The following is a 16,663-nucleotide window of genomic DNA, read 5'->3' as shown; positions in this document are numbered from 1 at the left end:
TACAACTGCTTGAAGGGGAAGAAAAACCACCAAATTGAGCAAAGTGTTCCAATGTATTTAGGCCTAGAATGTTCATTAGTTAAAGCACTCCAATATATTTAGTCCTGAACTGTCCTGACTGAGCTCCCAGCCATCCATCTGAGTGGACCATTTTGCAAGAGGAGAGGCCCCAGTCAAGCCTCTCCAGAAAACACTGCATGAAGCAGAGAAGAGATAATAATTGTTTTAAACCACCAAATGGTAGGAGAAATCACTAAATACTAATGGTAGGAGTATCAAGTGTAATGATGATGAAAATACTGCCATTCTTAGAAGTTATTTATCTTTCCTAGTCATCTAGTGTTAAGAGCATCCAGCCACATTGCACAAAGTATGAGGGACAGGAAAAATTGTAATCATCTTTGGGGAAGACGGTCTGCCACAAACAAGACTACCAAAAGAGCCCCCATTACATAACCTTTTGCCCCAATCCCTTCTAAGGGATAGAGCTGGCAGATTCCAGGGATTTTGTTTTGGCCACTTTGTTGATGATATGTTTTCAGTATGAATGTATGCTTGCATATGTCAGCTTAAATGGTACTTGAAAAGAACCAATAATCTATCAGAAAAATCAAATTCCTTTTTTTTTTTTGTACTGGGAATTGAACCCAAGGGTATTCTACCACTGAGCTACATCCCCAGCCCTTTTTATTTTTTGTTTTGAGATGGGGTCTTGCTGAGACTAGCCTCAAACTTAGGATTCTCCTGCCTCAGCCTCCAGTGTCATTGGGATTATAGGCATGGGCCATCACGCCCAGCAGGAAAATAAAATTCTTTACTTTAAAAAAAAAAGAAGAGTCAGATCTAATTCATATTCTGATTCGTATTTTCAGGTGAAATAGTATAAGCATTTGTTGAAAAATGACAGTGGTAAGTCATTCTCTTTCCCAAGGTAGCCCATGAGAGGTGTGAAAAATAATTCAAAACAGGTTAGGAAATGACTTGCTGTTGACATGGGCATGTTTCACAGTATATTGACTGTTCTATATTTTAAAGGCAAACCTATTAAGTATTCATTTATTCCACGTAATATTTGTTGAGTACTGTGTCACACCTTGGGTTAACATTGGCAAATGGTGTCTGACATGGCCTGGGCCTCATGGCATATGCCATATGATGAGAAAGATGCGCGTTAGTATGTAAGACCCAAACATATTCAGGTAAAATTACAGCTTGTTATAAAGGAGGGAAGCTCTGAGAGTTTCCATGGGGAGCATGATCTGTTCTCCCAATGAAGTGCTGTTTTGGCAAAGACCTGGAAGCTGGATAAAATTCAATCTTGTCCAGAGACCCCTGAGTGTATAGGTCACATCCTGCATGAATCCTTCTACAGACATCTGTGGTTACACATACCCCCAGTTGAGGCATTTCCAAGGCAGCAGTTGCTTCTGCTGTGACTCTGCCAAGAATCCACATATTCACTATGCTCTTGGAAAAGTGTTCACCCAAGCCTTCTAGAACAGTCGTCTGAGGACTGGGAGCCTTTTTCACTCATGAAGAATTATTTGAGTAATGGTGATCACTATAAACAAGTATAATTCAAGTAAGGGGTTACTAAGAATAGCAGTGGTTCTGCAAGTGCAGCCTGAGGAGCCTTAGAGTCCCCTGATCCCTTTCAGGGTATCTGTGAGGTCAAAATGATTTTCATAATAACATTAAGATGTTATTAGCTTTTTCATATTTCTTCTTGCATGAGCATAATTGAAATTTTCCACAGACTAGATGGTACAATTCTTAATAGACGTATATGTGAAAATTCAGCTGTCCACTTTTTTTTTAAGTAGTACTTTTTTTTAATTTTTAAATTTGTTTTAATAAGTTATACATGACAGTAGAATGCACTTTGATATGCCTTATATAATGGAGTATAATTTATTCTTCTGGTTATACGTGATGTAGAATCCCACCCGTCGTATAGTTATATATGTATACCACTTTTAAGACAGACATTAAAAAGTATTGCAAGAATGTGAAAGAATGCCATTCCGCTTACAATTTATTTTTAGTTTTGTTTTAGAAAATACGTTTTTTCATAATGTTATTTATTTTCATATGTAATGAGCTATTACTTTTAAATGAATTAATAAATATCTCTAAAATTTCTATTTTAACTACTTATGGTAATTATCCATAGAGATAACCCACATCAAAATTTCTTTTGGCTCCTCAATCATTTTTAAAAGTGTAAAGGAGTTTCAAGACAGAAGTTGGAGAACCACTGAAATACAGCATCTACCTGACCATACATACCCATGTTACTTAATCTCTCTGAGACGGTCAGTAAAATGGGGATGATGATCAAAGTACTTCCCTCATAAAAGGATTAAAGGAGTTAATATGTGTCAAGAACTTATAACAATACATGGCACAGAGTAAGCAGTTAATCTATGTTAGCTCTATTATCATTACCATTTAATGGGAAAGCAGAATGTGTGTGACTCCAAATACATTGAAACACTGTTGAACAATTTTTTTTTTTTTTTTTTTTTTCTTTGTTTATGACCTTCTGTATTGTTTAGGAAAGTATTCAAAAGTGGAATAAATTGGATTTTACTTTTTGTCCTTTGAGTTGGGGGATAAGCAGGGGTTATTGGCAGGTGGTCAGGGTGTGAGGTGTGACACAACATGGATTCAGACTAGCTAGAGGTGCCTGTTTACATTCCCTGCCTGCTGCACCTCCTAGCCCTCATCCTCACAGCTAGGGTTCTGCTCTGTCTAGAATGACAATGGAAAAAATGGGCAGATGTCCTTTAGAAAGCTCCACAAAGATTGAGAGTCATCAAGGCTCCAGACCCAGAGCTGAAAGGGCTCATAGAAGAGAGAGTCTCATTTGGTGCACGCTCTTCAGATGCTGCCTCTTGCCCAGAGAAACTGCTCACAGAGGCTTCTCTGTGTATTAGAGACCTCATCAGGATGAGAACCAGAGTTCTCTGATGGAAAGACCAGGCTCAGACTCAGAGCTGGTTTTTAGTTTTAGTCTAAGCCTTAGTTTGTTGTCTGACATTGAGCAATTTACTCAACTCTCTGATACTGAGTATCCTTATTTGTAAAATGGAAATGGAAATTTCTACCATATTATACAGGGTTGTGAAAAGGACTGACTGAGATTCACATGAAGATACCAAGGACATGTCATTCAGTCGGTGTCCTTCTGATCTGTGGTGTTTAAAATCCAGAGAGCACTCCCAGTGAAATAAAGTTCTTTTCAAAACCTCAAAGCCCATCTTAAATATTGTCCTTGGTAACAAAGTAACATTTTCTTTTTTCTGTCTTTTTAGGACAGCCCCGAAACTTGCAGGACCTGTGCCGAATTAAAATTCGACAATGTATAGGCCTTCAAAACCTAAAGCTACTTGATGAACTACCAATTGCCAAGGTCATGAAAGACTACTTAAAACACAAATTTGATGATATCTGATATATCAGAACTGTGAGCAAGATTAGGAGTTATATTCCAGATACTTAAAAGGCTTTTTGCCTTGCACAAAGTATATCCTATGCAATTTCTGATTTGCTGTGAAGTCAGAAAGCAGGTATACACTTTTAGGTTTTTTTGTTTATTTGGTTGGTTTTCATTGTAGGGGAGGGATTTTTATATATATACATATATATATAAACATACACCACATGCTTGAAAGTCTTAATTTGGTTTCTTGGTCCAAGTTTAAGAGGTCCAAGCTTTCTATACAATATTGCATTTAGAAAAATTGTCTTTCCTAAATGACACAAGCAGGTTTGAAGTGGAGAGTTTACCTTTTCCAAATTTCTAGTTTCATTGGTGAGCACGGTACTAGAAACCAGCAGCACATTTGTTAAAGTTTGAGGCACAGTTTCACCCAGGAGTCCTGGGTTATACTGGAAAATGCCCTAAAAATTTTTTTAAAGAAATGCTGTCACGTCATTCATTTTTAATAAGTACAAATTGGCTGTTTCAACTGTTCTTGTTTTTTTTTTTCTTTTCCTAATTGATGTAGCTTTCAGATGACAAAAATCCAGTACCTCCGCTTTCCTTTTGGTGTGCTCATTTTTAACTTATTTTTTAACAACAGTAGGACACTACCGTGAGACACTGCGTCTCAACTCTGTCTCTAGTTGAATTGTGCTTTAAAAAAAAAAAAAAAAAAAAAAAGTCAATGAGATAGAAAATAACTTTACAAAGCCAGTGTATTCTGTTTTTAAAACAGTGCCTCCAGTGCAATACTCTTTCTGGTGTATTCTATCCATTATTTCACTTGCTGTTCATCATTCCATGGCCGGCTTTGACATGCCCAGGAGAACAGGAACCGCCACTTTAATTTTCATAGCAGACCCATAGTGTGTCAGTTACGATTTCTATTTTAAGCTTTGTCTTTTATTTCATTTTAAGCAACAAATTTCGTATCCTGGTGGTAGAGTTTGTCCTAAAAATAGCCCAAAGTATTGTTAAACCATTTGCCTTTAATGGTTAAATAATTTGGGGTGGTTTCATAGCGGGTTTTTTCTTCCCAGTTTTAATCATATGTCTACATCTATATAGATATAGATATATTTTTTAAGGGTAAAATCTCTAATGGGTGCACATTTGCAAGTCTGGCTAATTCCTAATATGCTAATTAAACATTTTCTGTCTATTTTAAGGTTCTGTACAGTGAAGCTCTTCAGGACAGTTATTTTCTCTTCTGGGTTAATTGGTCATACGTGTGCAGTGTAAACACGAATATGATAAAGTGACAATGGAAAAGGGCCTAGATGCACTAGGCATCTAAGACAATGTCCTGGCCGATGTGTTGTGTGCTTCATTCATTATCATGTTAGTTTCAGAAGCACCTCAAATGTCCCAGTATCATTTTTAGTGATTTGGGAAGTGTCACAATATTTATATGCTATTAATAAATTGGTTATCAGAAGTTTACAAGATGAAGGGCTTCTCTTTTCTTGTCTGAATTTCTACTTTTAAGTCATAAAGTATAAAACTCTTTCACCTAGAAGCATAACTACACAGAGCGAGGAGATGGCTCTGGCTTTACCTTTTTCAGAGCTGATAGTGCTAGTTTCTCAGGCACAAAGTTTGCTCTCTTGGCTGCAGAGTAGCCCTGGCATTAGAGGATCTGATATGCTCCTACCTAAGCGGTTCGCAGGTTTCTGAAGAAAGTGCAGTTTCGGGAAAAGGATTATTAGGGGAAGTGCTGATGTGGCCTGTAGACTCTTGCAGGCAGCTAGTCAGCAAAAGGCCAGTTCTGTTAACCATCCCCAACTATCGCTGGAGCCTGATGGATAGGAGTGGGTAGTCAGATGTTTGCCTCTTAAAAATGTCTCCAAAAAGTTATCTCCAGAGAAAGTCCCTCGTGAAGACAGTTGCTGAGCTGTATTTTCATTCTCTAAACCAATTCCCAGATCAGAGCTGATATGCAGAAGCAGCATTAGGGACACATGTGGCCAGAGATGAATTGGGTGTTACTTCTCCTAAAACCCCAAGCCCAGGGAGATGAGGAGGCAAGAGGGTGCCCAGGGTCCTGCACTCTTTGTGGTAATGTTAATATTCCATTTGCACAGTGCTTATATCCACATATGTGTGTTAATTTATTCAGTTAGTTTAAAAGGATATTCTCTCCCCAGCCATTCAAAGATTTCCAAACTAAGTTAGCCACTGAGTTTGAGTCAGGGAATTCCAAGTGAAAAGATCAGATTAAGGTAAATTCTTTGTTCTGTCTTGCTGCTGTGACTTCTGAAAAAAATTATGGGAACTCTTCCTGGAATTGAAATTTCTATTTAATGAAGAAGTGTATAATTGCATTATTTATTGTTTGAGGTTTGATTTATCTGGAAGCTTCAAAAGAATGTTTTGTGTTTGTTGTCAATAAAGTCCCAATCACATATCATATTTAACGATAACTAAAATGTCTTGCAGTTGGTAATGGTAGAAAATAGCAGTGAACACACAGGTCCACACTCGAATTTGATTGCCAGAAAAGCATTTTGTGGTCACATATTGAGTAGAAAGAACAGGTATTTTCAGGAAATCAACTGATTAGTTTTTCAGAACCCTGATTAAAATGTTCAGCATATTATCAAATTTATCATTGATTCCTTGTTTTTTTTGAAATTTATTATTGAAACTTACTACTAAATCTTTATAAGAATATATTTGGCAGGTACACCAAAGAAACCAGTTCGTAAAAGATTTATGATAATTAATGAACTGCAAACCTCATTGTTTGAAAACAAGTTTGGTTTTTTGTTTTGTAAATATATGTGTTTATAAATGTACAGCAGAGTAAGAGTGTTTTTTAGATTATTTAATTCCCATATTTTGAAACTGTTATTACCACAGAATAATCCATGCTTGTTAGTTAAGAGGACTTGACTGTTTTGTTTTTTAATTCATTATCAGTCATGCTTGGAACAACATTTCCACTAGAGAATTCAGTGTTCTGGCAGTGGCAAGAGTACACATCTGGAGCAGGAGGGAGTCTAGCATGACTTGTCAGATGCACACCCTGAGAGACAAGAATGTGTAGCTTAATTACCAGAGTGGACCATACAAAACTGAGATTCTAACTTCCCTGCAGAATTGCTCATTAGCCCAGGATGTGATTGGGATGAGGCTGTTTGCCCACAAATTTAGCTTTCATGTTAACTCCCAGTGTGTTATATCATAATGTATTTTGTTCTTCCTTTGTAATGTAAGTTTTGCTTTGGGTCAATTTGAATTAAAAAAAAAAAAAAACTTAAATCTGGTTTAAAAAAACAATTGGAATTGTGTTTTATTTCTGGTCTGCCTTCACTTTTTAATATTTCTAGCTACTTGGTGAAAAACAAAAATCCATCTATCATTCATCAACATTTTAGATCACTGAGAAATAAGTAGGAATGTGATACAGAAAACAACCCCACTTTACATCAGCATTGAATAAGCCAATTTTTACCCTGCTGTTGAATTTATGGTTTAAAAATGCATTCTGCAAATACCAACAAAAGACTATCAGTCTTGGGTGTACTGGATACAGCACTGAACCTTCTTGGGTCATATTCATCACCAGCCTCATGCATGTACACCTTTACCAAAAATGGAGTTTAGATCACAAAATTCTAAACACAGGACAGTGAATGTAGTCACAGTGCATCTGAAGTAGTTTATTAGCCGGCAGGAGCTCGAAGCAAAATAACTTGGATTTCTCACTTCCTCCCTATGACATCAGCACAGCTTGAGTCAGGAGAGACCTGAAATTCGTATGAATGATGGTGTGCGAAGAGAAAGGGAGGACAGACCGTTTAGCACCCTGTGCAGAAAGGGGCTGTTCTGGAATTATAACCTTGATACATACTTGTCCAGGGTTTGGCACACATGAAGGCCAAGAATGGGACATTTGAAACGATTTCTAATGGTCAGCAGGGGAGTTTGAATTTGAAAAATAGCTGTGTTGCTTGGAAATCTTGAGGTCATTCTTTTTCCAGTATGATGTAAGGAGTGTATTGTTTTCTCAGCTGAAAGACAGTTTATAAAAATGGTTTACTTGCTATTGATAAAACAGATTATCTGCTTGATAGAAGGAATATTTTCCACATCCCATGTAATTGGGTAGCCAAAAGGAAAGAAGATGAGTTTGCATCATCTGCCTATATTTATGTAACTTAATGTAACTCTGTGTTCTGTTAAGTGGAAGGAGTGATGCTTTACAAATTTTGATGTTAGCATTTTTACCAGCTTAACTGCTAGATACTGGGATTTAGGCTGTAGTTAATGTAGACTCCCAAGACACAAAGATGATTTTCTCTCTTCTATTTTTGGCTTTTCTTTCACTACCTGTTACGTCTTTTAAATCTTAGATAATCAAAATAAAGGGTCCCAGCAAAGATGCTTCTGGATCTCACCACTTTCTGTATGCCACTAGTACATAGCATTCAGTTTTGTATTCTATTTCTTGAAGACCATAGTGCATTCCCTAAGTTTAATATCTTTTGAAGATCTCTGTGATTCCTGAGCAACAGTTCACTTTACAAATCACACTGGAAAAGACTGAGGCAATTTGTGAATGTTCTGTATTGGCAAGGAACTAAAGCCACGACCCCTAGCTCTTGTCAATGCAGTGCCCTTAGCAAGTGCTTAGCCCTTTGACTAAGTGCTGAGAGATGCCCTTTCAGTTCCATTCATTCAGCTATGCCCAGAGGATCTTGTGTTGCATTCCAATTGTGCATCTTCAAGTAAAATGATTTTTCAATTCTGAAGACCCACAAACCATTAGAAGCAAAGGATCTAATTAAGGCAAATTACTTTTCCCTTACAAATGTGACCTTTAAAAAAATCAGTAACCATTTGTAATTATTATAAATATATTTTAAATTAAATCTCTCACTCAGAATCTTTCCTGTATTTCCTTTCTATTAGGAAATTGTTTGAAATTAATATGAGTGTAATTTTATGTCACATTAAGAAGAAGTGAAGTGATTCAGTTTCCTATGGAAAAAAAGTTTATTAATTAGAAAAGAGATGACTGAATTTGGACAGCAGGATTCAGTTTAAGTTGAGAAACTGGGTTATGTGACCAGTAGACTGACCCTTTGTGACAGATGCAGAGGTAATCCAGCTGCACGATTTCCTATTTTATCTGGCAAATGAAGTCATATTGTTCTTGCTGCTCAATCTTGAGCTAATGTTGCTTTTCTTCCTCTCATAGTTTTGGGTCAGGTCACTGCTTAGTTTTCTTTTTCTTTACCAGATTTAAAAAAAAAAAAAAAAAAAGCAGAGGGCATGGACTTACTGTACATTAATATTTTAGATTTCTCTAGAGGCTTCTAGATTTCCCCTCCCTTAATTCTGGTTACTTAACCCCTAAGCCAAGTGCATGCTTGTACACAAGTTAAAGAATCGACCTTATTAAATTGCTTTAGTTTCCCAATTTTAGAGTTCTGAAATTTTCTCTGCCTTACCTGGGTAGAAATAAGGATCAATATTTTGGAAGAATGCCTACTAAATTAGTCTGGGCTATATAACCACTTCCCTTTGTGGGTAGTACTTCAGAGGACAAATTACATTTCTTCCTTGTTACCAGCGTTCCTAAGAAACCATGTGCCCTGAGTTCCCTGGGCACAGAACTCCTTGAGAACAGACCCTGGGTTTTATTTGCTTGCTTCTCCAACAGTATTGCCAGAAGAATCCATTTTCCCGAGCTTTAGCTACGTGTGGCCGATGGTCTTTAGGCTGTGGCTATGCTTCAAGCCTGCAAGAAAACCAGGACCAAGTGGATGGTAACAACTGTATTCCCTAACTCCAAGCCTCAGGTAAGTATAGCCTTGGCTCCTGCCAGCATTGCCTTTTGTTGTTTCTTCCTCCAATCCTCAGCCCCCATCCCTTCAGCCAACCCCCTGTCAGTCACCAGGTAGCAGACGCTGTGCTGTACTTTGACATGGGTACCATGATGGTGAGCTTTGGAACAGCCCACTGAACTCTGGCTGCAGGGAATCGTAGAGTCAGGAGTCCCTGCCTGAGCTCCTATGGCACTTGGAGGCTCTGAAAGAGGAGGGGTCCACTCTATGGATGTCCAGTGCAGAGCTGCTCAATGGATCCCTGACTAGCTGAGGTATTTCCATGAGTTCCAGCTTTGTTCAGAGCTCGCCTCAGTCCTTTGGGCAGCTAGATGGAGACTGAGGGAAAGCCCTGTCCCATCACCACTTCATGTGCTCTTTCTATGGTTTTCCACATCCTGCAGAGAGGGTGTGTGTATTTTTTGTGTGTATTTGTGTGTGTGTGGTGTTGGAGATGGAACCCAGGACATAGTACATGCTAACCAAGTGCCCTGCCATTGAGATACAGCCCCAGCCCGGTATAATTTTTTATGTTGTAGGAAAACCCTGGCATAGTTTGTCCTTTTTCTCATTCTAGATGTGGCTTTTAATCACTGGTAATATAGGCTGTAGAGGCCAGGCCAGCCTAACCTTTTACCAGATCTTCAGTGCTCCACCAATTAGCATAGCTTTGCTTTTGCCCAAGTCACTTGTCTGCCATGGAACAGAAATCAACCCACTGTTAAGAGAGCAATAATAGAACAACACACATTTTGGCAGGAGTTGATGAGTCAGGATTTCATAGGTATACTTCCTAGATTTAAAGCCCACACATCCATAAAATGCTCATAACTTCCTACAAAATGTGTTCTGAGCTCAGTCTTGGCTTCCACTTGCCTTTTTGAATAATCTTGCTTGAAAAGAAACAGATCATGTTCTAGGGACCCCCTTAACTACTTGTGCCCTTTGCCAGCCTTGTGAGCATGGCCGGACCAATTTCTTCTGTGGCTCTGTGTTTTTGTTTCCCACTGTGAGTTTACAAGATGGATTGGACAACTGAATGTGTGAGCCTGCACTAAGATGCCAGTGGTGTGTACACTAAGCTTTTTCTTTTTCTGTTAGCTTTCATTATAGGCAGCTAAGAGATTGAAATACTACCAGCCTTTCATCCTCTTATGCTCCCTATTATTTATAATACATACTTCCACTGAGAGTAAAAAGGATCTGGGAGAGAGAAGAACTAGGATATTTTGCCTTAAAGATTAAGTTGAATTGAAATAAACATCCTGGTATCATATAGCAACTAGTTGATTGTTGCATACACTTTAGAGTTGCCACTTACTTACCTGGAGAATTCTGAAGTTTATGTAAGAAGCTGATAGATACACTATTCTATCAGTTTGTAGACCTTTGCATGATTATCTGGCAAGTAAATAGTAAGACTGCTAGTGGTAGACTGAGTGTCGCTTCTGACTTGGAGAGTATTGAGTCATGAGAGTCTACCCTAATGCACCAGCCCTTGAAACTAAGGTAATGATGCTCTGTCCCAGAAAGTACTCTTGGCTCAAGTATACTACCCACAGAAACGTTTGAGGTCCTGTGATTAAAATCACATTGCATGTGTCCATGACAAGGTAACTCCTTGTTAGACCCAATACAGGGTAGATTTTCAGTCTCCAGCACCACCTCCCCAGCCTCCACTCCCATCCCTAACAGGTGTTTCTTGGACATAAGCTGTAGTGACTTAGAACTGCCACCTGCTGAGGTAGGACCTGTGGAGGAGAGATGAACATTGCCTGCTGCATGACTCTTATGGAAGAGCCAGTCCTGGAAGGAATGGAGTGGCCACAGCCAAAGTCTGATGATAGACTCCTAGGTGTACCTGGAGCCACAACAGAGACAGAATGGTAGTCATGACATCCTTGCCTTTGGGGTCCTGCAAAGAATGGGGTGCTGCAGAGTTCTGTGCAATGCCCTACATCCACCATGGTCTAGAAAACAGCAACTTCTTTGCTGCAACCTGTTCAGAACACCCATCAATTAAACCTGTCCTCAAAACAGGATATCTGTTCTGTAACACATAATAGACAAATTACTGTTATCACTCACCCTGAGGGGTTGTATGTGTGTGATAATATTAACATAAAGCCTAGAGGAACAGGGATGAGGTTCTGATAAAACAAAAACGTTGAGAGAAAACAGCAGCTGTGTCCCTGTCCATGGAGGTGAGTTGGCCCATAGATTCCAGAGTGGCCAGCTGTGATGAGCACAGGGTGGAGGAATTCTAGGCTATGAACCTGTGGATTTGTAGTGACTTGGGTTCAGTCGGTCTAAATCAGATGGGAAACTGAAGAGAGCAATTTGTGTAGATGACTGGGCACAGGTTCTAAAGTTGCCTGCTAGTTCTATGGCTGGGGAGAGCAGTGAAAGTGGTCGGTGTCCTGCTGGACACAGGGCCCATACCACCCAAAATAGCAGTTAGTGCTTCCTCTGGGGCCAACTTCTTCAAGGTGTCCCTATTCCAGTTGGAAGGGTGTCTTGGCCCTCTGTCTTCCCATTCCTTGACTCTGTGTATTTGGAAAGTCCTGGTTGGAGTTCTTTCTAAAGGGGAAATTGGTTTGTTTTCTGGTTCCACCTGCTATGTTGTATGCCTCTGAAAGTCAGGGATCTGGCCTTGTGCTAGAATGGTGCCACATGTAGTCACTGACTGGCAGGTGTCTGGTGAGTGGGGAGTGGTGGGTAACCCTGCCCACAGCACTGGTACTAGGAAAGAGAACCATAAGAGAACCAAAGTTTGATAGGCCCCAGTACCTACCCTGTAAAACTGCTTTACATTTATTCTCATGGGTTTTCATCACCACCCTGTGAGGTACTATTATTTCCAAAGATGAAGAGGCAGACGGTGAATCTTCTGACTCCCTCCCCACCCCATCCCTTCTCTGCCTTCTCAGCAGGAAGGCTTCCCCAAGCTTCTGAGCTGGCATGATTCACGCTTCCTAGGGTTCCCACAGACTTGCTTTATGACACACATCTCCACAGCCTTGTTCCTTGTGTGTACCTGTGTTCCTCCAAGTTCTAAATTCAGAACTGTGAAACCCTTCTGAGTGTGTGCACAGGTGACTTTTCCCAAGAGAGACTCTATGGCATTATCACAGTGTCAGAGGTCTATAACCCTAATGGCTTAAGGGGCACTTTGAGGGACATTGTGAGAGTTCCCAAGCATGTCTGCTCCTCTTGGGACCTTAAATGGAGTGCTGCATGTGCTGTGCTGAGTGGTGACATGAGTGTGGTACACTGGCTCCTGCCACCTTGATCTCTGCATCCCTGCCTGACCCTAATTCAGGTTGGGTGGGATTCAGAACCTGCTTGTTTTTCCTAACTTTCTCCTTTGTTAATCTGCTTTACCCAAAACTATCAGCTTATAAAGAGAAAAGGTTTATTTTGACTCTCAATTTTAGGGGTTTTAGTCCAGGATTGGTTAGCACTATTGTCTTGGGTGTGTGTTGACACATCATGGCAGGAGCATGTGGTGGAACAGAACCGATCGCCTCATGGCCAGGAAGCAAAAGAGAAAGAGACAGGGTCCCAAGATTCTCTTAGGAATGTGTCCCCAGTGACCAGAAAACCTTCCAGTACAGTCTCCACCACCTCCCAATAGCACCATGCTGGGGACCAAATGTTTCACCTATGAACCTTTAAGAAACATTTCAGATGCGAACCGTAGCACTTCCCTGGCTTTTTTCATTTCCTCACTTAATTCTTTCCATGTGAATCCTATCTTAAATGCAAAGATTACAGAGAGCAGAGACATTGTAAGCTCAAAGGGGCTTCAAAGAATCTGGTCTGCAGTTTAGTGGAGAAGAGAGGGCTACAGGGCTTGTGCATGCACCCCTGCTGGTGATGACACTGGACCAGGCTTGGGTGCTCATCATTGCCATCCATTCACTGTGCTCTTCTCTGCCCTGACTTCTTGCAGGCTCTCGGGTTCCAACATGAAGCTGGCTCCCTTTGCCAAATGGGCTTCGAAGACAGATCCTCAGTGCTGTGAGGGAAAGCAACAGCCATACTGAGTGTCTTGGTGATGAGCCATGATGTTACTGCTACAAGGGGGCTCACCTGCTTGAGAAAACCACCAGGAGGTTACTGTACAACTGGCACAGGGCTTGCAGTGGCCTGTGGCCAAGCAGGGTGGGAATGCCAGCACCAAGTTCACACCTTTGGTCGGTTGCCTCATCCCTGAGCCAGGCTGGCTCCCCAGGGTGTTTAACTCCTCATTGCATGCTCTTCTGGACACCTTTGTGCATTAAGATAAAAGGGCTAGTATATAGGCTCTGGCATGGAACATCTAAACCCTACATTATACAAGGATCCTGATGATTCCTTTGAGAATTCCATAGAAATACTTAGTCACGGAGCCTATAATTAAGTAACTCTGGCTAGCTTCATGGAAATGCTTGATGTTTAGGAAGCTATTAGGGTGTTAAAATTAAAAAAAAAAAAAAAAAAAAAAAAAAAAAGTCCTACCCTGAGATTAACTGATACCATTACTTCCTACTCCATTTAATAATTGTTTTAAATTAAAAAGTGCTTTAATCACCTTCTGTTTTGACAGGAAGTAATAAAATGTGCCTGCCTAGTAGAAGCCCACATTTGCGGGATATGTAGGTTGGGATATTCCACAAGTCAGAGTATATCCTCTGGAAGTAACAGGATAAAGATCTCAAGAGGAGTCCTGAGTCTGCCTAACGCAAGTGTAGGACTCACAGGAGATAAATGCCTTATGTGATGTTTACAGACTCCACCGTTGTGTTCTTTCCTGAGCATATTCACAGAATCCGGGAGAGTTTAGAAATGATCCAGTTGGGGCTTTCTCGCTCATTCAGTATGCATTGTTTGACTCTGGCCATCTAGAGTTCAGAAGGAGCCACACTGAACCCAGCTGACTGACAAGAGGAAAAAAGCAGGGTTAGCTGGGTAAAGCCAGGGTAGGCCAGTGTGTGTCAGCCAGTGTATGCCTTGGCATCGCCCAGGAGGCAGGCTGCCAATGGTGTGTCCACTTTCCAAATTCTAAATGGAGTGTGGAATTAATGGTGCTGTACTGTATACATTGGTGCAACCAAGCAAGTATCAGAATCCCCTGGAAGGCTTGTTAAATATTGCTAGTTTGTATGGTGGAAACTTCTGTAATCCTAGCAGTTCAGGAGGTTGAGGCAGGAGGCAGGAGAATCATAAGTTTGAGGCTAGCTTCATCAGTTTAGTGAGATCCTTTCTCAAAATAAAAAATAAAATTGCCTGGGGATGTAGCTCAGTGGTACAACAGCCATGGATTCATTTTCCAGTACCACACGTACACACACACACATACACACAAATTATATACATTTTGCTGGTTCCCACCCCTAGAAGTGTGAAGCCTAAGAATCTGCATTTCTAATAAGTGTCCAGGTGGATGCTACTAATCCAGGGGCCATACTTAGAACCATTTCATTAGGGTATTTGGACTCTCCATGGCAAACAAACAAAAAACTAAACTGAAAAAAGAATCTAACACTCCCTATAAGGTATTATAGAAACCACCTACTTGATTCTCTATGAGTTGTGAATAAAAGTATTTCTGGTGATTCTCAGGGCCCACATGTAAAAACGAGTCTCCTGATTTTATGGGCTAGCCTTGAATAGTTCTGTAAGTGTTATGTTAACAAAGACTGCAAATCTGTCCTGCCACATTACAAGCTAACTCCACGTCTAGACCTTTATGTCTCCAATTATCTTTTGCAACTACTTAATTTAAGTTGGGCACAGACAAAACTGGTAGCCTGTAGTTCTGTTATCCTGCTGTTATTGTTCTCTAACCTCGTTTAGTAGCTCATAAATAATATGTGTGCCAAACATTAATAATGACAGCCCTAACCTGTTTGGGGGTGGGGGAGACAATGGCTCCAGCTGCCTAAGCCAGCATGTGCCTTGGCATTGCTCAGGAGGCAGGCTGCCAACGGGGTGTCCCTAAGATCAAAGCATTGGCAGCATGGTCCCAAGTATTGATTGCAGAGAGAAAACACCTCGCCACATTCATTTGGTTGAAACTAGAGCCCCTGCCCCCAAAGTAGTTAGAAGGAACCACTGAACCTACAAATCCTTTCCCAGCCCCTGAATGCGGCCTGGGCTTCTTGGGGGCTAAGCTGGTGTTACTTGATTTAAAAGACAAACAAATGAGCTAGGAGGTGAGGCCACCCTGCAATGGATGCTGCTCCTGCTGCTGCTCCTGCTCCCGGAAGACACTCAGAACCACCAACATGAATAATCTTTGCGTGGAATCTGCCTGCAGAGATGAAGAAATGTTTCCTTTTTCTTAAAAAGCTTTATTGTGATATAATTGCTATACCCCCCCCAAACTGCACACATCGAATGTATGCAGTTTGGTGGGTTTGATTGATTCTCATATGAAGGTAGAAAGACAACCATGAAAGAAGAGGGATGTGCAAAGTTTCTGCTCAAAGTATGAAAGCTGCTATTCACCAGCCAGGGCCTGCGTCCAGCCTACCCCTTGCTCTGAAGCCTGACCAAGCCGGTCTAGGAGTGGGTGGCTTCAGGTCTACCTGCCCCAGTGCTGTCAGTCTTGGAGCTCCTTCCTGCCAGTGGTGAAGCCTGCCAAGATGGGAGGGAGAAGGGGATCAGAAATCCTTCATCGGGCGAAAGTGTATAACTAAGTTTTTAATGGTCATCTTCTCCAACCCTCCTATCTCCTAACTGTCCAATGGAAAGTTTTTCTAAAGGAAAATGCAAATCAAATCCCTGGCCAACTAGTTCAAGATCACAAACAATTCCTGGTCTACTACAATATTGATTTGACTTGTCTATTTGGTTTTGGGAGGAACAAAGTGAATAAAACATGATAAAATGATGTGTTTCGGAAGTCAGTCCATGGCTGTTTGTGTTATTTGTTATTCTGAGAGTCTTCATTTAAGAATTTTCATTTTTTTTCTCCAAAATGAAAAACTGCCACTTTACCTACTGGATTGTAAGGTTTTGTTTGTTTGTTTTGTTTTGTTTTTGTTTGTTTTTTGGTTTTTTTGTGGGCAGCGTCTGTTTTTCTCTCACACAGCTTGGCATGTCACTCCTTACTTGGAAGTTTTATTCTATTAGTTGAAGAAACAGACTCCTGAAGTTCATGGGGTGGTTATTTATGTAGACAGATTCATTCCTTTCAGCCCGCCCTCCCTCCTTTCCTTCCTTCCTTTCTTCCCACACAGTTGTATCCAAGGCACTGCAGTCATTCCTGGAAGAGAAATGGGATAGGAACCTGCCTTCCCCACATTCAGACCTTGGGAAAAGAGAGGAGACAAGGGCAAGTGATTGTGGGGTA

At 40.6% G+C, this 16,663-nt stretch overlaps 1 protein-coding gene across 2 annotated transcripts in view; it reads left to right on the top strand.

The window, feature by feature from the left end:
• The window catches only part of ASB7 (ankyrin repeat and SOCS box containing 7), a 39,281-nt gene extending 32,492 nt beyond the window's left edge, over positions 1-6,789 (top strand). The window contains exons 6-7 of one of the 2 annotated variants that reach the window (XR_013760873.1): positions 3,318-3,572; positions 4,657-6,789. Coding sequence is in view for 1 of the 2 variants with exons in the window: in XM_079122239.1 (XP_078978365.1) it covers positions 3,318-3,457 (140 nt within the window). In the remaining variant the exon portion in view is untranslated. Of the gene's footprint in view, positions 1-3,317; positions 4,221-4,656 lie in introns of those variants that run through there. The other variant, XM_079122239.1, reaches the window with a different exon arrangement.
• The last annotated feature ends 9,874 nt before the right edge of the window (positions 6,790-16,663 follow it).

This window comes from Sciurus vulgaris (assembly GCF_902686455.1).
Source record: "Sciurus vulgaris genome assembly, chromosome: 2".
Classification (NCBI taxonomy): domain Eukaryota; kingdom Metazoa; phylum Chordata; class Mammalia; order Rodentia; family Sciuridae; genus Sciurus; species Sciurus vulgaris.
Note: the sequence above shows the minus strand (reverse complement) of the source record. Positions and strands in the feature narration are given on the sequence as shown.